A 27,886-nucleotide genomic window follows, 5' to 3' on the forward strand; every position below is an offset into this window, starting at 1 on the left:
CAGATGTTGGGCTCTCTGCATTGACCTCTCTACTCACATGAAGTTGATGGATTTAGTGTTTTAAATGCCAAAAATGCTGTAAAATTTTTAATCTGTCAAAAATAAAGCAGACTCCCCCAATCCTCAAGTATCTTATAGGAACCAAAACATTTACCTCACTACCATCTATTAAAATGGTGAATAAAACTATCCTATCTGATCAAGATTGTGAAGTTATCTTCAGGAAGACCCAAGAAACACATAAGTTTTAAGGCAAAAGCAGCCCAAAGCTTGTTTCACTGAATGGATAAGGAAATAAATAACATTGAATATGGGAACACCTAGCAGCAGAAATTGGGGGGGTGCATGGTGGGACGACAAGGTCAGACAGTAGAAAGTTGTACCACAGAGACAGCTGTGAGCATTCTTCTCTTCTCCTCACTTCTCCATCACAAAAAAAGCAGAATGGAAGAAAAAGAAAATCGCACTACTGCTCCTCCTCGCCTCATATACAAGCATGGGAAACAAACACTTAACAGAAAACATTTTCTTAAAAAGGCATCAGTGGAAAATCTGCTTTATGCTATCAGATATATAATCATAACACAGCTCAAACACAAGCCAAGTTAAGATCAGACAGGCAACTGCATTCATTATTAAACCACATGTTGATTGCTTTTTTCTAAAGATAGCAAAACACACTTTCATAATATACTACTGCCAAACTCCTTGTTCTGAAGCTCCAAAAGGTTGCCTTGTTCTGTGGTAATTGCTTACGTGACATAGGAAGATGATGTAGAAGAAAAATCTTTTCCATTTCATTCTCAGAAACAGTTGAACCAATTCAAAATGAATTGGCGTCTAGACCAAGGCAGACAACTGACATGGAAAACTGCAATCTAAGGGGTTAACACTTGGCAAAGTAACAAAGAACAGTGCTGAGAACCTTCAGACCATTCAACTAGATCAAACAGCAAAATTTGCCCTTTTTTCCACCAGCAGCAGTGATGGCAAGGAATCACATGACTATGAATTTACTTCAGTGTAGAGAGCAATTCCACTGCTCTGAGAGCAGAAACAGCATGATGAGAAGTAGAATGATTTCCACCTTCCACCATTTGGAAAAAATTTCCTAAACCTCCTTCGTCCCACTGCTCAGCCCCTGACCTATTATCAGCTGGCAAAGGCTCTGCTCCAGGTCATTTCTTCTAACCTGCTTATAGAAATGTACTTGGTCAGCTCCAAAATCTTTGAGTAGGTGTTACAGCAAACATACTGTTCCAAAGTGAAAAAGTTGGGATCCCACAGCCCATGAACAGAAAACACTGCCTATTTCACCAGATTGTTAAATCCCACACACCCACTGCAAGCAGAGAGGAGACAGACTGGTATCGTTTTTGCTTGGAATCATTAATGATTCATTCTGAGTCACTAGTGGGAAATTCCATAAATGGCTAATAACAATACTTCTTCATTTTTCATTACGGCTAGGCACACTTTCTCTTTCTGGAATAAGTAGACTTAAGGTGCAGTTCAAATTAAGACAAACTGGTGCTCAGTGGGTATGGGCTGAAGCTTTCAAAGCCACCTAGAGAACTGGATGTTCACTCCCTGATGAGTTTCTGGTGGAAACTAGACACAGTAATTACTCAGCACGTTCTAAAGTTCTCAGCCTGTATTACTGTTCAGTCACAGAAGGAGCAATAAGGAAACAGGAGGGGAAGTCCAACTTTACCACTCGCAATCAGAGATTTAAAAATATTCCTGTGTGACATCTTTTCTAGAGAGAAGCAGCTGAAAAGGCATGTGCGTGGTAACTTCTGATGGTGACACTCTTCTCAGGTGGAGCCCTAGCCTCACTCCAGTTAGCGGAGGCTTCTAGTCAGCAGGGCTAGGATTTCAGCACCTTCATTTGCAGTTTTCTTTCATGGTCGCAATACAGGCAAAATAATGGTAATATTGCTCTTAGGAAAAAAAGATATATGGAAATGCCTATTAAGAGCATGAACAATACAAGCCAGCAGTAATGCATGTGGGGTATATTTTCTCAAAGCAGGGTCTGAGCTAAAAATCTATTAAATCAGAACCCAAGGTAGATTTCTGCCTAAATTCAGACATATGAGACCAGTTCTTAGGCCAATATCAAGTGGATTAATGCAACAGAGCAGCATAGACCCATTTATAGCCACAGAGGATCTAACTGTATATTAAAAGTGAAAATAGACACAGGAGGAAAGTTAGTGTGGAAAGGATAACAGGGTTATACTAAGGTTAGAGAAATGCCCTTCCTTACACATGACTGGCTAACAGACAGAGCAAAGAGAGTGATCTGTGCAGAGTGATGAGAATTTGATCCAGAGCTGCAGCATAACAGTCAAGGAGACAAAGCAATGGGGTCATCAAAACGTAGCTGAATGCCACTAGGAGTGTGTATGCAGAAGAAAGGCAAGCATGTGTCTGCCAAGAATTACAATCAAACAGGGAAGAGAAGGAAAAGGAAAAACTTGAAGGTTTAAGTAAAGTTACACTGAAAAAAGACCACATTCTCCCTTCTTCCAAAAACAGGTTGCAATTTGTTTCATAATCACAAGCATTTTTCCATTTGTTTTTCTCCATTTGTGAAATACATTCAGTTTTAACCAGTAGCCAAAACATTTATAACTTCACATAAGTGCATGTAAATCAATAGGAGTTTTTCAGAACTGTGTAAGACCTCATGTGTTCCCTTCGAAGGAGATGTTATTAACTCATTCTACAGCACCAAACTGTCTTTCATTATGGCTCTGGCACTGCCCTGTCCACTGAAATGCCTGAACTCATGCCCAGGCTGTTCATATGGATTTACTCACAGTCTCAAGGTATGCAGAAAACAGCACTCATTGTTACATATACTTCTACCCTGCAAGAAGAGCCTGAAAGTAACCACAACTATCTTTACAGAAGCCGTGGGCAACTATCAAGAGTTGACAGATGTGAAGTATTACCTAAAATTGATAAAACAGTAACTAATGTTATGCAATCAAAGTGAAATCATTCATTGGTCACCTAGAAACACACACCCAACTCCAAACACATGCTTTAGTCTACTAACATGACTGAGGCTACTCATACTTTTAAAGCTAAGTATATGCTTAAAGAACTTTGTTATGTCAATGCTTATATACTCATTTTTAGTAACAGGCATCACAGCAAATAAACACACACAGTCAAAACATGACTTTGTTTGTCTACTAACTACACTACTAGAATCACAACTTTGCAGACACTACAGTCAAACTCAGTACTAAAGCCCTGTGTATTCACTCTTTTCTGAAGTAGGACCTTCTAAATAAACCCATCTTACTCTTCATTGAGACATTTACAGAAAAGCAGCTTTGTTAAAAGGCAGTCAGAAATCTAAATGTCTGGAAAGGATCAACACTAAGGAAGGAAGGTGGAAAAAATGTTAGGAAGCAAAGAGGACCATGCATCATTGGTATGCTTTATTTTAATGTAAACCTTCTTGAGTGCGGGCAGGAAGTTACATTTACTCTGCTGAAATATTTGTAAATTATCCTACATGTAAGCCTCATTATATACAAAGTTTGAACCTCTTAATACCTGCTGAACTACTGAAGCCTTATTTTGAAACATAGACCATTCTTTTAATTGAATATCATTATTTCATGAGTATTTATATATAAATATATATAAAAATATTATACACATTAATTCATAAGTCAGTTTCAACTGTATCTTCCCCCAAATCCTTCCCTGACAGCAATATTTATTAAAAAAAAAAAATAATCCTTCTTGATATTAAAATATTTTCAATTGTTTGAAATACCTGTTGGAAATCTGAATACATTTACCCCCTGCCAATATGTCACTCCCTTCTGGTTGGAAATATATGAATTAATTTATTTCATTTCTTTTTACATCAGCATCTCATACAGTATCTACCCAGGTCTGAAATCACAATCATGCTACTATTATTGCATAAGGAAGAAAATATGGTATTTTGAACCACAAGTAGCAAAATGTCAATTAAGATTTGGAATATACTCTCAACTGGCCACACAGCACCTACATTTCAATGTCCCAGTGATCTACAGCAGGAAGCCTGGTACCCTGGAAGGAGAATCTAGCCTGTAATTTGCTGTAGTATAGTGTGAACCCAATAGCAAAATCAGGTCCTAAGGTAAAATTTTGAGTCCAAAGCGCTTAAAGGACATACCTAGAAACAGTAGTGATTTCACATAGTAAAATCACCACAGAGACTATAGCAACAACACAGTATATAGGATTTAGGCTTGCTCAGGTACAGCTTCAGAGATGTCTTCCCTCATTTCATTGAACTTCTTTAAGAAATTTCATTAATTATTTGATGTCAAAAGGGAGTACGAATTGATAAACATGGGTTCTGACTTGACAACCCTGTAACCTGTCCAAGACAGCAACGCATAGCCTGTCCTTTGACTTCTAGCCTCATACAGCTTCCTGCACTATTCAGAGAACAACAGATGCATGAGATGCATAAAAGGCCTTGAAGGATTACCTGTCCATACTGAAAATGGTAGGTATCTTTGCAACTGGATGGCGTAATACCATTCCAAAATTTACCTCCCTGTAGATAGTATTTCAATCACTCGGTTGCATTAGAAGTTTGAAATACTTTGCAACCACATACAAACCAACTATGCAGGCTGACTGCTCATTCAATACAGTCTGCTGAGATTGAGAGTGCTGCATTCAGCTAGCATCTTTGCTTAAAAAAATTACAGTGTATCACACTGGACTACAACAAGTTAGTCTTTTTTGCCCTTTTTTCCCTCAGTATTACAGTGCTGCAAACAGTACATTACCTACTGCTTTAACAGCAGTGTTGTTCAGAAGAACTTCTGTGGCTAAGCTTTTCTTACATACCTTGTTTATGTCTGAAATTATCTATATTTTGGTCTTGTTACAATATAGTAATTTGAAAGATACTTTAATAAGAATTGTATATGTTTTTAGTTATAAAAAAAAACTTAAAAAAAACCACTCTAAAACACTATACAAATGGTTTGTAGGGCAATCCTTTCAGGTACCTGCCATAATAGGTTTTGCATCTGTGATTGCATTAGATTTATATGGATGGATTTATATTTTGTTGGTTTAACCAAGAAATAAAAAAATAAAACCCCCTACATAACAGCATCTGAAGTCTGTCCCTTACATACATATAATACAAAACAGATTTCACATAAAACCTTAATTTTCACATTCATGCCTTTTGATTGCTTATTTCCCAGTATCACTGGTTCATTATCAGAGATTTGATTCAAATTTAATGCTAAAAAGCTTAAATCAGCCAAATGAAAAACAGTTTCTGGGTGCAAGTAGCTAAGTGTTGTACATACAACTGTATAGAAGCATGATTCCAGGGGACAGGTAGCTTCTGGAAAATGCCCTGACCCTTAATAAATGTGTAGCTTCTCTCAATCTCTGAGATAAGGGCATCCTGACTTAATAATTATTGCTGCTCCCTGAACAATTCTAAATACTCACTGATCCCTCCTTTTACTCATGTCATCTTGTAAAATAACAATGTCATCAGCAAAATAACAGAGAGAGGACATGTTCAAATTTATTATTAAAGCAAATTAGAATATAGTAAGATGCAACAAAATACTATAACCATGAGAAAGGCATACACTGTGAAAACACTAGACAAATCTAGACACTTCAGGCTCCTGTGGAAAATACCTATAGCTACTGCAGACAATCCATGTTATCACGATTGAAAACTAAATGCTGCATTGCAGCCCTTACCTCATTACATGAATACATTCTGGTTCCTTGGTGAAGCTGTAGGCGTAGCCACTGGATGTTGTGCCAAAATCAATAGCCACAACAACAAGAAATAACTGTTCTACAGCATCATCTGCATCAGAGTCCTTCTGTTAAATAGCAGAAGCAAAATAGACACCGAGTCACTGATTAAAGTAACTGTAACGTGTCTCACCCTCCAGTATTCCTGCTCTCTGAGACATGTATATCTCTTCAGTGGAAATAAGGACTTCCCTAAAGTTGCATTTGTGACCAAAGTTGATACCAGAAAGCTACACATTCCAATGGAAGTGGAAATTCAATATACAACTCAACATATTTGCTGGAGCCTTTTATACACAACCTTCTGAATCAAGAGTTACCTTCATACTCATTTTTTTGAATAGCTATTATCCTGTACCATTAAAATTTATGGCTAAACACTAGTTTATTGGGTTTGGGGCTGGTTTTTTGTGGGGGTTTTTCCCCTTAACTTGATCAACTGAAGAATATGTTTATATCCATCAGTGTGGTACATTTGGGACTTATTTGGTGGTTTTAGGAGCTAACTATGTCATAACTAACTACCTTGAACATGAGGTACTACTATCATTCAAGACTAGTGGAGACAGAACAACCCAAAATACAGAAACAAGCTTTATATCCCATGATAATTATTTATTTATGAAGAATTTACATAACACTTATCCTGTAAGCACTATATGCATTCTTTCCTCCTGCCTGTGCTGGTATGTGGAAAGCTGTTCAGCTGCTTATAGTGAATTTGAATCCTTCTCCCTGCCTTTTACCTGTAATCCTGCAATCCATGAAAAGCACAGACAAGAGCAACATGGGAACATTAACTAGAAGAGGTGAAACGGTTATGGCCCAAATCTTAATGGTGTGATATAAATCACGGCATGAATAAACAAGGAATTGTACCACTCCCCATATGCTGTTGCCTAACAGAAATCCTGTATAAAGGAGGAATAAGTAATGAACTGCAAGGAACTACTCTTCACATGCTGATGGTGGTTAAAGGACTAACAGCTTAGCAAGACAGGAAGACAACAAGCTGGAAACACTGGTGAAAGGGCTATGTGCTACACGCAGGTAGTGAAGGAGGGTAATACACGCATCTGCACACACATCATCTTGGCAAAATCACCATGGAACAGACCTGTCAACCTACACTATACAGGTCATGTCTGAAATTCCACCACTGCTGCTCAGCCTGTACTGTCACTAATATTTTGAAGCAATTGTTATTATCTTTTACAGAGGAACTGCCAAATGTCCTCACTCTATGAGCAATGTTCCCCCATCTTTCTCACAGATCTGCGTTATCTCCATGCCTGCTACGTCCAGCACCTTTCTATTTTCCAAGATCATCCCATAGGCCTGCTACTTAAAATGGAGAAATGAGAGTAATAATGTTTGGTCTCAAATAATGAAAGACTTCACTGAGTTTGGATTCTCCTAATAAAGCTTTTCTACTAGGACAGTATGTTATTTATACGTTTTCCTCAAAGTGTTTAAGGAACAAATCTAACTGAAAGAGGAAATAAAGTCATCAGTACGACAGAAGTAAAAGGGGGAAGTTCTAGAGTATATGGAGAAAGAAGGGAATAAAAGCAAAAATTTATGAGAGACAACTCTGAAAATCCTGAAGAGGGATCTTGTACAACTCTGAACTTGATTCAGAAAGATAAGGAAGAAATACAACAAGGGTAGCAAACTGTTCTGAACATTATCCCTTGCAATATCAAGAAATGTACTGTGCATATACTGTGTTACAGATGATGCTGATGCTCTTAAAAACAGATGGGACTTAGTTTTAATGGGAGTTTATCAACAAAATGAGCATGATGTACAAGAGATTAAAACACACTACCTTTATGGGACGTTTGCTTGCTTCTAAAAGTTTACAGAAGTGGCTATTTTCCTTAAGAAACTAAACTAGTTCTATTTTGAGCTTCTCTCTCTACATTGGAGGAGATTCTTTCCTCTGGGAATTTGGATTTTACTGTTGAGTATCATATATACCCTTCTTTTTTTCTGAACAGAATGAGACTTTTCAAGGGCTGCCTAAACAAATCAATGATAAAGACAGGGACAGAACTTGGGAACCCTGAGGATTAAGAAGCCCCTGCATTTGATATAAAAATATGCAGGAACAAATCTATCAGCTCAGCAAGTAGACAAAAAAAAAAAAAAAAAAAAAGGAAAACCAGGACCCCAACAAAATTAATGAGATCTCTGTTACAAACCCTAGCATGACTAAAATTTCACTTAAGACTATGGATAGCATAAAGGGGATCACTATGTGAAGAAATAACAACTTTCCAAAGAAATTACGTCCCATTAAACAGGCAGGAGAAAGTAATGTCAACATACAGTATATGTTAAGAGTGCATTTCTTACCACAATATGTGATGGAGACAATGGAGTTATTCCAGGGTCTCCCAAACTTTTGGCTGGTGATGAGTAAGCAGATGTAGAAACTGCATCTGAAAGGAAACAAAAATCCTTCAGTGTCCATAAGCAGAATTAGTGGGATAGGACAGTTCCTTTGCATACTGCTACACTATTTTCCTGTTGTAACAAATGTGCTAAAAAGAAAGCAAATTCCACAGTCACCACGTAAAATATATTTTTTGCCCTTACAACATGCTAAGACACAAGAACTGCAGTTTTGCTTTTAAAATGTTTGTCTGACCTTCATGACTAACTTCCATTCTTCTGCCTATTACATCACCATGTATAATTTTAAAAGTCTTCCTAAATATACTTAGAAGTCATAGTTATACAAGCAGCTTGAACACTATACACTCACATTAATGGCCTAAGATTTAAATGTGTGAATGCAGAAACTAAACACAAGTTTTGAGATCAGGAAAGACAGACTCATTTTAAGAAAAAAAGAGGAGTTGGTATCAATTTGACAACACAGTAAGAATAAGTTGCAACTATTCCATCATGAACCTTTATTCTGAAACTTTCCCAATACTGTGTCTGTTTTTATTCTTCAATACTCTGCACTGAAACATCTTGCAGCTGTTAATATGACTGCAGGACAGAATCCAGCTGGGGAAAAAGGAAAGTATTATTAACAAATCATCAAAGAAATATTTCTATTGTGCATACAATACTGAAATTTCATTTAAAGGAACATACCAAATGAGTGACAAATACTGTAACGCACTATTTGTATTTTTCCTTCTTGTATTTACCCCATTGATGATAGAAAAGGAAATGGCTTATTAAAATAATTAAGCACTGATGACTCAGATGGATTTATATATAATATATTCTCCTCTGAAGACTGCAATAGTTTATCAAAATGGAATGTAGAAAAGGTACCACACACCCTGTCCATGCTTGTAACCCTCTGCCCCCAAATTTAAGCCTTGAGTTTACTGAATTCTCTTCTGTAAAATACAAGCTAATTAGATGTAAAGCAGAGTTATTTAATAAGTCTCTAAAGACTTTATGTGTAGTGTGTAATTCCTAGACATGATTGACAAGTCAGAGCATTATTCTAAGATGACACAGGAGCTACTGTCTAAGAAAAGACCTTAGAACTACTTAGTGAAGAATCCTGTTGTTCCTGGTAATCAAATATGTGTTGTTCCCAGGGAAAATGCAAAAACTCTGCAGTAGGCAACTAAGGGATAATCTGCCCACAGGAAAAAATCTTCCTCCAAATCTTAATACTGCTCTTGTAACAACATTTATTTTTGTTCAGGTTATAATATGCATTTTCAGCCTGATCTTCAGAAGCATTTGCAGAAGCAAAATATTCACATTTCCTATACAAGTTCTTCAGGAATATATTATGTTACTCCTCTCATGGTGAAGTACAAAAAGCCACAGGCCAAATGTGACAAGCACAGAATCTGCTCAGTTCGTTAAGATATATTTGAATCAGATGCTGTTATCAGCCTCCTTTGTGCAATTTCTTCCTCTTTTCAAAACAGATTACTTTTTATACCATCAACATGGCATTTTCCGTAGAATTAAGAATGATATTTCAGCACAGACAAAAAAAAGGGAATTAGTAACAAAACATGTTCCTTGCATCCTGCTGTCATTCCTGAGTGAACCTGAACCAGTACTTCCTGAGCAGATCAGGACATTGCAATACTGACTCAACATCTTTGGTAACTGGTACATTTCCCCCACTTAGGATGCTGGCTTTGAAGCAAAAAATGTAGACATTATATCACTATCTATGTGTTTCCAGTGTTTCTCTTTGTTACTAATTCTTTTCGTTACCGGTTTCAGCACTCATGTTTCAGTCATCTATTTTCCAGCCTGTCTTCAGTTATCAGCCTGGGTGTACCATGAGAAGTTATTTATAGCTCTACATGCAACTCAGAAAATCCTCTGTGACAGTGTACACATTTTTTTGTCTCTCAGACAGCAGTGATTAAATAACCACTGCAATATTCGTATTTATCCAATGAAACTGTGCTAACTTGGGTGGTTGTCTATCAAGAATTCATTCAACCCAATTAACTTGTGGTAATCCAGAGGTGTAAAATGTATTTAAGGACACTTACAGTATCCACAAGTATAGCAATATTTGCTAACAAATAAAAAATGTTAAGCAGAGATCTGAGGTCTGTCTTAGCTAACTGTAGAAAATACCACTTAAAAGAGACTTAGATATTTTCATCAAAAATCTTTCAAATAAATTGTCCATTTCAGTTTCAGAATCCTTTTGAAAACTTGTCCATAAAGGCTGGATTCGTGGAGCGGCTAACTTTTTCTAATTCTCATCAACTGCCCAACTCTGCTGGAAGGTTAAGCTCTTGGTGATTTATCACTGGTTTTTGACCAGAGGAAAAAAAATCCTTCCAAACCCATGACCATTCTGCACTGTATTCACTGCTGCTCCTGCAAATATCCAGGTAAACAAAATAATTCTACAATGAATCCTACACGCCACCAGCTTAGAGTTTTGTTGGATCAAGAAAGGAAAATCATGGAAGGCAGTGCTACAAACTCTAAAGCAGCAAACTAAAATTTTAACCAAAATGTACCGTTACAGCAATTCTGTAGAGTTGCTATCATGTTGGCACAAGCAGCAGGTGCATTACATTACAACTCATTTCATAAGACTACTAACTAATCACGGGCAATAATTGGGGCAGCCATAATTGTTATATTGTAACTCAGCTGTTAAAAGAGGCCCTGACACTATCAGAGAGTTTGCAGAGCTAATAAGTGAGTAAGTGCAGTTCAGAATACTGGGAAGTTAAAAAGTCATTTAACAGAGCAGTTGGCATTTACAGAAAATGGCTTACAAGGCAGTCACCCTGAATGTAATGCCAAGAGTTCTTTTAACAAGTAGTGAAACAGTTGTTAAAAGCAAATCAAATTAGGAAATTTGTAACATTATACTATCTGCCCTATCTAAACTGAAAGGTGTTAAAATATACTTGTCCATGTGGGAGCTTTAATATTTTGTTGAGTTAATGTTTGCTTGGGGAAAAAATGTGCATGTCTCACAATCTTCACAACTGTGTTATGAAGAGCAGTAAATGCACGGATATTCCAGGATATTTAAAAAACTCTTATTTCTAAAGGACTATGATTAGTTGATCTGAAAGAAAAAAAAAAAAAAAAAAAAAAAAAAGGGCATCTTTTCCAGCCAGGGAATGGGAAAAGTGTTACAAGGAACCTGATTTGCAATTATGCAACAAAAAAAGGATCCCTAGCCTTTATGACTAAATTCCTCTTCTTAACAATTTAAAAAGATGTCCTGGATAGTATCATGGTATTTGGAACATCTCTTAAAGCAGGATGACTTATTAAGGCTTCTTTAACAAAAAACCACAACCAAACAGTGTCCCACATAGCTTAAGTTCCAGCTTTATCTTTCATGTTTACTAAGGATCTCTATCTGTGTCAAACTACACGCTGTGGAAAAAAGCATACAGCTAATCAGCATGCATTAAATAAACATTTAATTCTTGACAATTTGCACAGCAAAATAAATGGAGGAATCTGATTTAGAATACAAATTAAAGTAAGTCTTCAAACACACCAATATTTAAAATAATCTTTTTTCTAAATACGAACAAAACTTCTTAAATAGAAACTCTTTAATTTACTTATGAAACAATAATATGAACATTAACCTGAAATAAGACTGTCTATATCAGGGGTTTGGATAATTTAACTAAATCTGTATAGAAAGAATTTGACCACATCATTACAATTTCTGACTTTAGTCCTAACCTAAGCAATTGCCAAAAAACACCTTGTATATTTTCAAGGTGACCAGAAGAGGAAGAGAAAATAGAGAAGACTCTCATTTTCAGCATTTTTTTTTTAACATTCAGAGGGTTCTATCTGATTTGCAAATCCCCAATTACAGAATTGGTGAAATTATGAGATCAGCAGATACTGTATTAATAATGAATCATGGCCATTATCATATTAGCTGCAATTACTGGTTTAACAGATTTAATTTAAATTATTCCTTCTTTTCATCTAAACACATGCAAGAGTTTATTCTCTGTGGTTTCCTGTAACAGGTAATCAGTTTAGCTTTTTCTGTATTTCAGTAAATGATCAGCCATGTTCTAGATTCCAACAAAATGCAACAAAGCTGATGACAAACGCAACGAAGGATTAACCTTTAAGTGTTATAGAATACAGCGTAAAAGCAAAGTCCAGCACATTTATAAAATCTTAGCTGATGAAGTGTGAACATTTCACTGATAGCATGTTCAGATGAATCTCATTTTCTAATAGATCTAGAAAGCAGCACCAAGCTCTTTATTTAATTAGATCAGTTAATGGCAGCTGATATCCTCTGGAAGACTATCAGTCTGTTCTGAATATTTGGGAGCGCCCCCCCAGATTCCTAGACTGGATAAATGAGTTTTAGTGAACCACTAAAAGTATCAGACATGGACCACTACAGTCTTAGATAATCAGTTTTAAGACAGCAAGCTTAAACCTGCTTTAGGAAAGATGACTACTAAACCTTGCAGTCACAAGTCACTAAGGTGCTACTAAACCAAAAATTTTTCAGCAGCTACACAAAATCTTTTCTATTAATTTCAGCTTTTATTAAATATTTAACTTTATATAATTCAGCTACACCAGGCATCAGCAAAATTTTCTGCTTCACGTATTGGGGAAATTGTTCATTTCAACAGCAAAGCAACATGCCACAGCAGTGGATTCTCTGCTAACAGAAGGTTCCCTGCAACCCAAGTAACATAGACAACAGATAAGCTAAAGTTTTTGCAAGTGTGCATTGTCTCTAAGTAAGAATTTAACAAGACAAGTAAAAGCAAGAATTCAGGAAGCAGGATATGCTGCTCAACAGCATAAAGCACAGAAATGCAGTCAGGTCATGGAAGGGGGGAAATTTCTGACTATATCTCATGTCACCAGTTCATCATATGGAAAAGAAACAATTAAAAAAAAAACAAAAAAAACCAAGAAAAAAAGAAATAAGGTATCAAGCCCCAAGTCTGCCATCCGAAACCCCAACATGGACCTTTTCAGACACATTCTGCAGTACTTTACAGTCATGCCTACAAAAGAGAAGGTTTGGCCAGGAAATAAGTGTACTTTCCAAACCTTCGCAGACTTCACTTCCAAGTAATGGTGAAAGAGACTCATCATGGTTTGGATCTCCTACAGCTGTTCTGCAAACCAGAAAATAGGCAGCATCACTAGGATATCATCTCTTCACAGGAACATGCCTGAACACTATGTATATGTATGTTATATCCCAATCAATGTACCTTAAGTTCTTTTCTATTTCTATCCTGCCAGAGTTGCCACAAACCCAACACTTGCTAATTAAACTCTTCTCATGATTTTCTTAATCAACAATAGGATCAATACTATTCCCTATTCCAGATCATATTTGTAGCATTTTAAGAAGTGCTCTCACAATAATAAGGCATTTTTTTCAATCCATAATATACAATTCAATGAATTCCATTCATTGTGCAGATCTTCAGGCTCTGGCTGAGCCTGGGGACCCACTGGGAAGGCCTAGATACCACACCTTTTTCCAGGCTCTCCCAAATTCCCAAATGAGAATGCCTGCAGTACACCACCCTGCCTCAAAAGGAAAGCTGCAATAACTCTTCTTGATTTGTATAATACATAGCCACTGTTCCATATGCCAAAATCCATTCAGCCTCTCAGTCATTTGTAGGCTGATGAACCTGATGCACAGGGTAAGTCAGGATGCATTAGTCCTACTAAAAATGCCACTACTGCAGCCGATCTTTATGGCTCTAATAAATCCAGGTTAACTGAATTTACTGCGTACACGCTGATCATTTTCACAGATCAAACACTTGCACATATCTGATGGCCATTTTTCTGGAATTTCCAGCCATCCAGCAGCTAGTAAAAGTGACTGCTATATGTAGCTATGATCTCAGTCAGGCTGCTGGTCATACCAAAATCTCAGCCAAATTCTTCATTTTTCATCCAGGCAATATCTCTGGATTTTAAAAAAAAAAATTATTAAAAAAATAATTAAAAAGAGGATAAACCGAATAAAATATGGATATAATGTATCCATTAGGCAATAAAAGAATGGTATTAAAACATTGTTTTTCATTTAAAACATTGTATATCATTTTGCGCATCAGTAATTCTGCCACAAGCAAGCTTGCTAATGATGTTTGCACAACAGGAAAAGAAGGGTTTACCATATTGCTATTAGCTGGCAACTGCTACACTGAAGAAGAAAACCTTATTCAGCTTTTCCTATTGCTGAGATTTTGCTTTGCATTAAGCACAAAATGTCACAGCTTCCAAATGTAACATGACAACCTAGAGCATTTTACTGTAAATACAAAGGTGGCCTTTGAAAATAATTATAGAACAACAAAAAAAAAAGATAGAGTGAAGCAAATACAGAAAACCACTTAAAATATTCTTATGCATAATAAAAAGATCCCCTATTTCATATCAGAAGCAAGAACCTTCTGTTTCTACTGAAACCAGTGACACCACTGCTATTGCCATCAATGGAATCAGAGTTCTTTGTTTTAAAATGCCAGTAGGCATCCTGCTAGGTTGTTGAAGACTGCAATACCCTTCCCTTCTATGAATACGGCCATAGCTAATCTCTGGTATAAATCCAAGTTTCCTGATACCCTTTCACAATAACTGGTCATCCAAAGAGCTGGTATTCATCACATTGATACCAATCAGAGTACAGTGATTTCCTAAGTAAAACAAATCTCCCAACTCTTTGGATAAAATTCTAAAAATAAGACATGTTCCTCATTACAACTTTGACCTTTTTCATTTATGCTTTTACATTGTCTCCCATCACAATTACAGTTTGACTGTAGGAATTACTTTTCCACTACGCTATCAAGCTTTACAAGATAATTTAAGTTTTTAACATTATTGTTAAGGAGTATTAAAAAACAATCCCAGGTTCATCCCATCACTCACTTTGTGGATAATACTAATTTTCCTGCACCTCACCAGCAAAGGAAAACCAAAAGACACTATGTATTTTCTGTGAACTTAATTTAAGTTGAAAGAAACACACAAGAACACGCAATAACCTTCTGAAAATGCCACATGGGTTACGTGCACGTTTCTTTTTGACAGGATGTAGGCTAAACTATTTTACCTGGATTTGATCTGACCTCGCTAATGCTTGGTAAGCTGGACTAAAACAGAACTATCACAGACCCCTGCACGCTTCACAACTGGATCTGTACAGCCTCAGCCAGGTCCTTACCAATAGCTAAGTCCGCCCTTAAAGCTGCTTTAAACTCAAACCCGTTCACCATCTACAATCTAGGGTCTTAAATCCAGTTCTACTTTGGATGACCTGAGAGCTTTCCCACTTTTGCAGTCAGCCAGCTCCCTCTCAGTCAGCTCCCTCTTCCCTCCCAGTCGTCACACGGTTCCAACTTCCACAGAACCTGCTCACCCCCCCAGAGCCCGAGGTTTGGGGAACTCACCAGCAGTGCCTTACAGTGATTGCTCTCTTCCTAGGTTCCAGCTCTTCCACACCCATGTACTACTGCCAGGAGAGACAAAACTGATCCTGGTTTACATGTTGGAGAGGGCAGGTTGCATGTTGTGATAAAGGTGGGTTAACAAAAGATTTTGCCGCTCGAAGTGGTAGAAGACAACTCTCCAGGATCTTTCTAAATATTCCACAGATATAGTTCTGTGGTAGACACCTTTAACATGCACTAACTAACCTTCTCTTCCTTCAACAAGCTCTTCTATGAACTTGCTTCCTTGCACTGTTTGCCTCTGTGCAAGCACTGTTCTCCTGCATGTCTCATCTCCTCCCTCCTTGCTTCCAAAGAGAAAGACACAGCAAACAGAAAACAAAACACAGATGTACAGAACCTAGTGAAAATATACCTTCCTAGAAAGGTTTCCTGCTCCTTCTCCTTCATCATGTCTGTCATCATCTACCTCATCTACCTGGTTCACTGCAAGGTTGTCAGCAATGGCACTAATAAGACTGTGCTCTAATTCCCAGGACCACACTCATAAAACAGAACATCTGGGATGCTAATCACTTTCTTTGGGAAAAACACCATTTACCAGCTGAGGGTGGGCTAATTGGTTGTTTTTTCTTTTTAAAAAGAAAGATCAAAATATTACAGAGTTATAAAATCCCTGTTTTACTGCAAGTTCCTATTTAAGAACATCTCAAGATGCAATTGTGTCCTGAAAACAATGCAATCGTAGATTCACCTTTCTAGATCAAGATATTCAAAGACTGAACAAGAATTACTGTTCAGCTTTTCTGGGCTGTGTGTCCAGCACACATGGAATAAGAACACTTTGGGGGGTATTTGTTTACTTAGAAAGCAAAAAGGTTATTTAGTTATCAAGCATTCCTAGATTCATGAAGTATCTTGCAATGCATCAAAGCTGGATGAAAGCATTGACTCCATTTTCTTAAAGCATGAATTGGAAAAAGTGCTTGAAAATATTTGTTTTCTTCATTTTGAAAATCTTCAGGAATGCCAAACATGATTCAGACATTTGTAGACTCTTGACAAGAGAAAACAAACCTCTCTCCTTCGCCCCACCAAAAAAAAAAAAAAAAAAAACCAAACAAAGAAAGAGGGAGACAGGGTAAAAGGAATAGCCAAACTAGAATAACCATTACTTCTCACAGTAGTCAGCATAAGTGGTGCTGTATATAAATCTCTTGATGTTCTTCAAGGCTATTAAACCCAATTTTGTTTAAAGATGGGAAAATAAGAGAATATTAGTTGTTGCAAAACTGCAAAAATTAGTATCACATTTGACAAGTCATTAGCAAAGTCATCTATGAATCTGTAGTCTATGGCTATTGATTTAGCTTCTGAGTGACACTTTATAGCTAAATCAAAAGTAAGTATGTATTTCTTTATTCTTTTTATTTTACAATCTTGAAAACAGATCAGCTATCAGTCTTAAAGGAAAATATCTTATGAAAAGAGAAGCCATGGACAGAAGAAAGTACATGTTTAGGATTTGTAGAGCAGATCACAAAATCATGCAGTCACTGACCAAAATTCATTTCCAGAGGTTTTTATACTAGCACCCATCAGGCTTACATCCAAGTGCCATGACTGTGCATACACATCACACAGAGACCAACACTGACCGGTCAGATAACCAACTAGAAAGTTACAGTGACAAGCTGATGATACAGCCTGCAAAGGAGTTCCTATGGCTAAAATGATAACAGGAGCACAGCTGAGTAAGCAGGAGAGCTACTACAAAAGGTTGATTTTTGAATGCAGCAGTTCCATAATGACAATACTGAAAGCTTTTGTAAACGGCATGCCCTGCCGCTCTGATTACAGCGTGTGCTCTACTAAGGTATCCATGGAAACTTGAGAAAGAGATGTTAAATTTGTTGGATCTGTTTGGCACCAGGGAATGGGGCTAGATGCCAGTCAACCTAGTATAACCACAGGTATTTTGATCTTTAAGCATGGAGAAAGCATCAAGAGTCCTCAAATGGCGATGAAATCCACAAGACCAAATTGTCACAGGAATGCATTTCCCAAACAACGACAAGGAGGTGGCAAGGACGTGCTAAAGAAACTGTGATTTTAATGTTGTTAATATCTCTTAACAGAGAAAAATAGCTCACTTGCTGTAGCAAGGAGAGAGACACCCAAATACTCACTCACTCTTCAGACCTCACAGGGAACAAGAAAAAAAAAAAGTGAATACAAATGCACAGAGCCCCACGAGGAAAGGCTGTGTGGGACAGGTGGACATGGAGTGCTTGGGTCTGTAAAACCCTTCGAGAAAAACTGCTTCAGCCCTAGAGAGTGGTCCTGAACAGCACTAAGAATGTAAGATGTATCCAGAAATGGACAAATCAAAGCAGTGTTCCCAGATTATTCCCTATGGAAGAAGGAAGTAGCATAAGGAGAATAATTTATCTCTGCCTCCTTTCCCAAGGAAGCTAGTGCAAGGTGGGTAGGCTACTGCGGTAGAGTTTTTCTTCAGAGAGAGTAAGTGAATAAACTCCCTTAGATGACATGAAATTGCTATTATGAAACTCCATTCACATACATACTTCTTTCCGGACCCCAACTGATAACAATTACTAGAAATCTCTCTCAATATTCCTCAGAAACTGCATCTGCAGAGCACAGTCTGAGAGTGTTGACTCAGGCACTGAGGAACTACTTACAGAAGCAGCAGCTACAAGAAAAACCCTCTCCAGGTCTCCTGTTGCTGTAAATTAAGACACCTTTAGAACCGATCCATGTGCCCAGAGCCCTGCAAATCAATCACAATAGAGCTACTGATTTGGGCCAGCAAGCAGCAAATGACTCTCACACACAACCAGATCACAGCAGCGTGCTGATGACGGGGCACACCAATGCAGTTCATAAAGCCGCTCTCTGATGTCCTTGACACACCCTCATGCAGTCCTAAGTAAGGACATTTAGTAAAGAACAAAGGCTTTCTAGCCTGAATGCTGGCGTCCATATTCTGAGTACTTTATTTATTTGCTTACTTTATTAGAACTGACTGTATTTTCATTTACATGAAAACCTTTCTCAAATCCCTCTGAGACAGACTTTGAAGGAATTTCCTGTTTTAATACTGATCACTTACACAGTTCACCACTGCCATCCTAATTTTAAAGCATTGCAAAGTCACTGCTTTAATCATAGTTATTACAAAATTAAAAATTGCATTTGTTTATTTTAAACACATATCACAATGTTTCTTAACAGCGCAGCACATGGGCCACAGTTGACATATTTTGAGTAACGAGAGCTATGGAATGTTCTTTTTAAGATCAAAAATGTGCCTGGTCACTGAGAAGAAGCAGTTTCAATTTAATGACCCGGGAGCCAGGACATTTGTCACAGTAAAGAAGTTGAAGTCTGTAGGTATGTCACAGGCATCTCAGATCACCGAAGTTCATACCTGGCAGCAGCATTCCCTCAGCGCAACACCAACATCTGTGAGCTTACATCACCAAACAGCTGCACACTCTTCAGTAAAACATCTGTGAAGCGAGCATACCGTTTACAGTCACGACCAATGGACTTCAGAGCTCATTACTGAAAAAGATTCCAAGTCCTCCTGGTACCTCTCTCTTTAACCATTGCAGAAAGTGATGTGGTCTGGAGTTTCACCCATTTCTGTTTTCAACTAGCAAGGCTGTTTAATGGAAAAGTGACAAGTGCTGTACAGAAGCTGAATAAGTAAGCAACTGAAGTCACTTATGGATAGACAAAATACTCTATAAAGATTTCACTAAGCTGCATATGGAAAACAGCAACATCTACTTTACTTAAAAAAATAAAAAAGGAATAGATCCAAACTCCCCCAAAAGGTCATGTTGCTTCATGCATAATTAAGGTCATGACTGTTCTTGTTCTCCTACTCGGAAGTAACATCGTTTGCGTGCATTGTTTTTTACTCCTTTCACATTTTCCCTCATTGTTTACTGAGAGCCAGTGCAGTGCAGCTTTTCTGAATACCCAAGAAAGCCAATTTGCTCCTTCACGATACCTACAGACTAAAACAGCCATAGAGAGACATTTCTAAAACCATAAATGGTGTGCTCTTTGAAGTCAAACACTTGTGCAATCCCATCTGACACATTGTCAAAACGCAGAACCAATTCAGGCACAGAAAATGGAGGTGATGGGATCCTTTGGATGTTATTGTTTTAAAATAAAAAATATATTTCTAAGATTTATTTTTTTTTAAGAAAGGGATAGTTGTTTGGTGCAATTATAGATAGAATAAGTGAAATCATAATTGAGGACAGCAAAAAGGGAACTAATCACCCAGAACAGCTTAGAATAATAAGGAACTGGAAATTTTAAAATACTTGACCAGACCTGTGTAGCTTTAAAAGAAAAAAAAAGAAAAAAAAGAAAATCCAGAGTCAATTGCAGCAGCAGATATAACGTCCAGAAGGGGCCTCAAAAATTGCAACAGCTTTCCCATGAAAGTGGGAGAAGTTGGCCATGGCAGGTCACATCAACTCAATGAAAAAAAAAAAAGCATTTTGCAGAAAAGAGCAGAAGATGAGACACCAGTCAACCCGCATATAACCCTGTCCTGGTTTCAGCTGGAATAGAGTTAATTTTCTTCTTAGTAGCTGGTATAGTGTTATGTTTTGCATTTAGTATGACAATAATGTTGATAACACCCTGATGTTTTCACTTGTTGCTAAGTAGTGTTTACACTAAGTCAAGGATTTTTCAACTTCTCACACCCAGCCAGCAAGAAGGCTGGAGGGGCACAAGAAGTTGGGAGGGGACACAGCCAGGACAGCTGACCCAAACTGGCCAAAGGGATATTCCATACCGTATGACATCATGCCCAGTATATAAACCGGGGGGAGTTGGCCACGGGTGGCGGATCGCTGCTCAGGAACTAACTAGGCATCAGTTGGTGAGTGGTGAGGAATTGCATTGTGCATCACTTGTTTTGTATATTCCAATTCTTTTATTATTATTATTATTGTCATTTTATTATTATTATCATTATTCTTATCTTCTTCCTTTCTGTTCTATTAAACTGTCTTTATCTCAATCTACGAGTTTTACTTTTTTTTGATTCTCTCCCCCATCCCACTGGATGGGGGGAGTGAGTGAGTGAGCGGCTGCATGGTGCTAAGTTGCCAGCCGTAGCAAACCCCAACCAACCCCAAACCAACAGTGACACAGTCAGAAAGCGAAACACATCCTAAATCTTGACATTTACATGCAGGGATCGGGTCTTTTGTAGCTGAGGCAGCATTCTGGTCTTCCTGCACAGAACTGGCCTCCCGAAGGCTGCTCTAACTTGAGCTGACATCTGAGGCTGCAGCAGCCTTTTCCAGCTCCTGGTGACAGTTGTGTTTGAGAGACATCCTGGTCACTCCCTTTAGACTAGGATAAAGCCCCCTTACACCATTTATGCATCAGCTAAATCTCTGGACAGAACATACTTCTTGGGGCCTCACTACAGCTGACTGCAGCTTTGAGGAAACTTTGCAGGTACAGGGCAGGGCAGCTCTGTTGAACACCAACTGCTGTCCCAGTGGGAATGAACTAAATACTCAGACCAAAAGCTTATAGGGTGACAGTACCACAAAGGAAAACTTGTCGGCTGAATCAGCGTCACCCAATTATGAGCTAATGGCTTTAAAAAAGCCAAAAGTCAGTATAATTAGAAGCTTTACATGCAACAGCTCCTGAGTATGAACAATTTTATCCAGGCTCATACTAACCGAGCTGCAGATACCGCAATGCTGTGCTAACTGAAGCTATAAAAATGATTGGCAGGCACTGCATAGAACACTTGGCTATTTTACATATAGACATTTCTTTTACGCATTGTACCATACTGCAATAAGCAACTGCAGCTTCAATACTGTCAATACAACAACACTCACTAAATCACATTTTATCCCTGAAGCCTTTTTTTCCTCACTCAAACAGCTTCAGCATTCCAGCGTGTGGAAAGAACATAAAAATTTCTAGCATAACAAATCATTGCTTTACTACATGGTCTTCTGTCTTCTAACAAAATCCCTCCTGCACAGATTCTCCCTATGTCACAAGTTACTCAATTTCAGTATTGCATCGAACTAACTTGCAGCTTTGCAGAAAACAACACACATGATACCCTGTCATCTAAAAGACAAGTGAATCTGTCAGTCTGTTCTTCCCTTTGTCAGCTGCATGCTAGAAAATTGTTACAGGTTACTTCAAACAGACATTAGAGACTTTATTTAGGAAGCACTGAGAGAACATTTAGATGGGGGGAGGGGACAGGGAGAGAATCCAGTAGAGCAGGTCGTCTTGAAGATTCAACTAGTTTCTAAGTATTGTTTTCTGGTTGTTTTTGGGGGTTTTTTTTAATGGATACTTTATGACTGTTTTATTCCACTTGCACTGCAATTAAGCTATTTTATTCAAAATATTCCCCAAATCCCATTATGATCTGTACAAACTCAATCTTTTAAGTTTCCCCATACACTACTGCCAGCACCTTCGGCTCAACATTACAGTTTCCTTAAATCTTTACAGCATACAGTGAGGAAGAAGGGACAGAGCGATTGAACGAAATCAGGCTGAGCCTGCATTTCCCTTAGGGTTATTCACCCATATCATTTGTATCCTAGGAACCCTCTTCCCTCCCCCAGTTCCCTTCCCACACAAGGAGAGACCACCCCTGTCCTGAAACGGCGGTATTATTTTTCTTGGGCACAGTGTAATCGCAAACGGACAAAACCTACCGAATCCTTGTTTCAGGCAAAACAAGATTCAGATCGTCCCAGCTCCTATGTCAAGTTCGCGAAGTCAGAGACCCGCGGACCCATTAACGTGGTAAAACGGAACCACCACTCGGGTTTTATTCCAACCCTACGCCTCGTTGGGAGCTGCCTGGTCCCCGAGGCTGCGCCAGGATGCTCAGGCTCTCACCCCAGACCACGCTGCCTCTCCCACCGAGCTACCAGGTCTTTCTTTTTCAGCGCATCGAGCTTCTTGCTAAAAAGGGTGCCTTCCTCTACTTCAGCAGCAGCCCCTGATTTCCAGCCCAAGCTCTCCCCCTTCTCCCCCGGGCCGTTGCCGGGAAAGCGAGACCCCGACCCGCGGGGAAGCCGGAGCCACAAAGGCCCCCCCCGGCTCCCCCCAGGAGGGAGGGATGCTGCGCCGCCCCGCCGGGCCGCGCCCGCCGCAGAGCACCGGCTCCCGGGCAGGGCGCCCGCCCCCGCCCCGGCCCGGCGATGCCTCCGCATTGTTTTTTCACCTGGATCCCCTCCCGCTCTGCTGCATCGGCTCCCCCCGGGGACGGCACGTCATGAGCCGCGGCAGCTCCGCAGCGGGTGGGGGGCTCCGCGGGGCTGAGCTCCGCAGCGAGCCCCATTCCCCCCCCCCCCCCCCCGGCCACCGCAGCCGTCCCTGCCCGCGGGGACACCCCCCACGCCGCCGCCCGCACCCCGCCGGGGAAAGCGAGGGGAGGGGGCTGGCGGCCCTGCCCCACGCCGCGCCGCGGCCGCCCTGCCTGCAGCGGCCGCAGCCGGGGCGGCGGGGCCACCGGGACATTGTCTGCCGCCTTCCCCTCCTCCGGACGGGGCTCCGGCTCCAGATCGTTTCCCCCGATAAGCCGGGCCGGGCCGGAGGAGCGGCCGGGCCGTCGCCTTGCCCGCCGCCGGCAGCGCTCCCGCATTGCGGCGGGGGCCCGGCGGGAGCGCGGCCGCGCTCGGCCGGGGAGCCCCGCCGCTCCCCCCTTACCTGCAGCACCGCTCTCCGTCTCCGACATGGCCCGGCCCGCCCGCCGCCGCCCCGCGGCTCTCTGCCCGCCGCGCCGCGCCGCGCTCACTGCACACGCCGAGGCATGGGCCGGCGGCGGAGCTGCGCTGCCCACCCCGGGGGAGGCTCCGCTCCTTCCTCTCGTCCCCACCCCGCTGCGCCTTCCTGCAGACGGTGCGGAGAGCCAAAGGGAAGCCTCCCCGCTGGACCGGGCGCTGACAGGCTTCCCGCGCAGGCTGCGGGGCTGCGCAGCCCCTCCCCGCCCGCTCCCCGCAGCCGCACAAGGGACGCAGGGCTGCGGCTGCACGCTCGGAGGCGGCGGGGCTCTCCGCGGGGCGGGGGGGCGAGCTCCGAGGGGCAGCCCAGCCCAGCCCCAGATGCGGATTTCACGGCGACTGAAGCAAAAGAACCCTCACGGGGATAGCTATGGGAAAAAAAAAAAAAAAAAAAAAAAAAAAAAAAAAAAAAAAAAAAAAAAAAAAAAAAAAAAAAAAAAAAAAAAAAAAAGCGGCCCCTCGGCGGCCCAAAGCGACACCCTGCCTCATCGGCGTGCGCTAGGAGAAGGGTTCTGGGGTCCTGCTGGAGACCGAGCCATGATGTTCTGTGCCAAGGTTACGTTGGCTGTTGGCCTTCAGGTTGTCAGGGGCGTGTAGGGACAGCTATCCTGAACGGTCGGAAGTCATCAACGGGTCCCCCGAAATCGTGAATTACGGGGTAACTTTTACAGCACGGGATTCTTTTTATCTGCCTTTGCAGTGAACTCTCCCGTGTCGTTCTGCAGTGCCATCAGGGCCATAATCTCTTTTTTCCCCAGGGATTTTTAGCGAATTAACTTGCCTCCAGGACCTGGGAGAGAGACACCCTATTGTCACTTGATCCATGATTAAGTTTTAAGAGTTTTCCAAACTAAGTGAGAAGCCATTACAAACGCAAGAAGAAAAATAAGGCTGGTATCCTCCCATGAACAATCCTGGAGCCAGAGAAAATGTTTTCCTGTTTCCCTCCCATGCTTCATGGTCTAATTCTCCTTTGCTTTCCAGCCTCAGCAGCCATTTACATTTTGAAAGCACTGCCCACAGTTCACATGGAATAAATAAGGGCATTAACTCCAAGCACAGCCTCAGTTCCTTGCCAGCTCCTAGGCCCTGGATGTCACTGACATTCATCACAATGTGAAATCCACCAGAATCTCTCCCGAGTCCTCTCGCCAAAGCTGCCACTCGCACAAGGCAGGATTCCTGCAAAACCCCTGAGGACTAGGGAGTTTTGAAGCAAAACCCTCCAGACTGCAGGTGCTTACTCAGCACCTCCCTCTATTTGTTCCCTGATTTCCTCCTCTGTTCCCTGTAAGTTTTATTGCCTCTGAGGACAGAAGGTGTGGCACAAAAGTTAAAATTAAAGCAGTAAACTGCTTCACATCTACACACCTGACTCATCTCAAAGGCCTTCACCAATCCTGTACGCTCTAAAAAATGACCTCTTCCTGAAATCCACTGTCTTGTCTGGGGAAAAAGCTGAACTCAGCTCTTCACCTCCCAAAATCAGCTGCACAAAGGGATTATCTAAACTGCAGAGGAGAAGAGAGGGAAGGAGCACGCAGGGAAGGTGGAACAGCAGCTCACTCCACCGTTCACATCAGCTGTAAGCTTATTCTTGAGGAGACTCAGTAACACGGGGATCACTCGCACGATCTGCCAAAACCCGAGGACAGCGTGCGTTGGGATTGCCGTTTCCCATTCTTCCCTCCACTCCACGCCAGGCAACAAAGGGGAACATCTGGCCAATAGTCGGCTTTAATTACATATTTAGAGTCAGGCTGAATATTTATGCTGTCACTAAACAGCCTCAGAAATCAGAAACCAAACAACTCTAATACTTGGTTTCCTGACAAGAGATTTAAATAGCAGAAACTTTTGCTTCAAATTAAATGCACTTCAATAGCAATTAATCGTAAGCTTTAAAATGTATTGAGATAATTAACAAAGGCAGAGGGAAAAGAAAAGAAACAAACAAGTAACACATAAACACATACCCAAATTGTATACTTTCAGGAAAAAACATTGTATGCAGGCTAATTTTCCATGATCCCTCAAGCAACAAGACAACACACATAAAAATAGCATTTGCTGGGTACAGATATCTTTCTGAATGTCAAGGCAGTGACTACATTATTCAATATCAAGCCAGGTTGCCTAAGTTACACACTCAGCTGTAGGTGTTTTGAATAATGCAGAAGGAGAATATTTGAAGGCATGTGACCGCTAGTTTAAGAAATAAGACCCTTTCCCAGAGAGGTTAGTGTCTCCTTTTAAAATCTAATGAAAGGAACCAAGTAAAAAAAAAAAAAAGCATTTGAAGTAAAATGAGATTCTCAATCTGAAACATAAAATTAACAACTAAGGCCCCCTTTGTTTTGTTTTATATAGATCAAAATTAATTATATGGATAAAAATAAATTACAGAAAAATAAAATAATGCATTATTTTTCCCTTGCCATCTCTTTCCCTCGGAAACAAATAAAAAAGTACATTTCATATGAAAGGAAAAAAACTTTTTGAAAATGTCACTGTGTGAAATGAGCCTGCTCTGGGACTGAAGAGACTTCATTCTTGTTACTTATTCCATAGGAAGTTTGTCATTTTTATGGTCATTTTGACAGGTTGGTTGGAATCTGTGGTTTTAATGGTTTATTATTTTATAAGCATAACAGGAAATTAGTCTAAATATAATGATCAAAATGTAAAAATACCATGGATGGATAGATTTTGCAAAGGATGGCACAAGTAAGATCATCTACATTCTCTGAACGCCTGTTCTTACCAACACCTAGGTGAGCTAATTAGCTGGGTCCTTACACGAGATTCAATTTTTAGTGTAGGTCTGGAAAGAATTTTTCTTTTCCTTCTCACTAAACTAACATCAGCTGGCTTAGTACATTGCAGGGGAGTAGTAGTAGAAAGGAAGAACCTTTTTGTGACTCTGAAACATCAAAGTGTTACTCTATCAGACAACCAAGGCACCCATCAGTGTTAAATTCAAGCACCAAACCCAGTGCTTGATGTGGTGTTACTCTGACTCTGGGGAGCAGCATGATTTCTGCAGTAGCTTGGGGCAGGCATCTACTTTAAGTTCCCTCTCAAACACCTACTTGGAACTGAACACCTCTCAAGCACAATCAAGAACAGTGATTTAATAGCCTGTATTTTGCATCTGCAGAGCACTTCTTATCCCAGGTGATCCCCAGAAAGCTGCAGCCTCAAATCATTCAATTCATCACACAAGGGGTTCAGATACACTGGCATAAACTGGCAGTACAAGAATAATAGGCTTGCCTAACCTAGCTTTGATTTTAGCACCAATCAAAATTTCACGAGGAAACTGAAGATCACCACAGTGCCCTTTCAGGGCCATATTTACATGTGGTGAGCACCACACAAAACTGTGGCTAGTCAGTGAAAAGAGCTATGTGCTTCTCACACATGATTATGAGGGTCTAAGTGAGACGCTGATGGGGTGGCACCGAGAATCAGTGCAAACACTAGGCACAGAGATCTGGAAGGAATATAGGCTTTTGAATATTGCTTTCAATGCACCTGACAGCAAGATGTACAGACATCGTTACAGACACAGAGATCAATGTGCCGGTGAAGCCCAACACCCAGCCCAGTACTGGTACCAGGGAGAGTTTATCTTTAAAAACCACACCACATTTAAAACAAAATAATAGAAAGCAGGTAAACATGGCCTTGTATCTTGGCATCTCAGGAATCCCTCATGAAGCACTATGTCCATCTGCTCAATTAAAAATCCTAGGGTAATGGTTTCATGTTTCAAAGTTTCCTTTTATGTACTTTCTGGAGCACCATTAAACATACAGTACCTGATTTTTGTTTGTCACCTGCATAATTGTTATTGCGCAGTCTCCTCCTTTATTCCAGCTGTATAGCTTTCCAGCTTACAGCACTTTAAACTCTCCAGTTCTGCTTATTGGTTCATGTACCAAAACCTTAGAAATTATTTTTATTACAGAGTCAACTGGTGATCTGTTTCCCTAGATGCAGTTGCTATCTTCCCCTTTCCTAAAACCAGCCTTTTATAGTAATACTCAAGCAATCTCTGTAAAGACACGAAGAATGAAAAACTATGCATTGCTGTCACAGCCTTTCAATGAAGCAGGTTACTGAGCACATAAGAATATAAAGGGTTTCTTCAAAAGGAACAGATTATACGGTTTTCACCTGTCTTTTATACATTTCTCATTGCCAGTATCCTGGCATTTGTTGGAAGTGCATCACACTGGAAACAGAGCCTGCATAGAATTCTCCAGCATTTCACAGCAGGATATTTTT

The 27,886-nt window shown here is 40.2% G+C and overlaps 1 protein-coding gene across 2 annotated transcripts in view; it reads right to left on the minus strand.

Moving 5' to 3' along the window:
- HSPA12A (heat shock protein family A (Hsp70) member 12A) overlaps positions 1-23,801 on the minus strand; it is a 63,252-nt gene extending 39,451 nt beyond the window's left edge. Inside the window, exons 1-3 of one of the 2 annotated variants that reach the window (XM_049809573.1) lie at positions 23,520-23,801; positions 8,194-8,279; positions 5,773-5,900 (exon numbers count right to left, since the gene is read on the minus strand). In XM_049809573.1, coding sequence (XP_049665530.1) covers positions 5,773-5,900; positions 8,194-8,279; positions 23,520-23,547 — 242 coding nt within the window. In that variant the 5' untranslated portion in view covers positions 23,548-23,801. Of the gene's footprint in view, positions 1-5,772; positions 5,901-8,193; positions 8,280-19,203; positions 19,274-23,519 lie in introns of those variants that run through there. The other variant, XM_049809575.1, reaches the window with a different exon arrangement.
- Positions 23,802-27,886: the final 4,085 nt, after the last annotated feature.

This window comes from Accipiter gentilis, chromosome 9, assembly GCF_929443795.1.
Source record: "Accipiter gentilis chromosome 9, bAccGen1.1, whole genome shotgun sequence".
NCBI classification, from domain to species: domain Eukaryota; kingdom Metazoa; phylum Chordata; class Aves; order Accipitriformes; family Accipitridae; genus Astur; species Astur gentilis.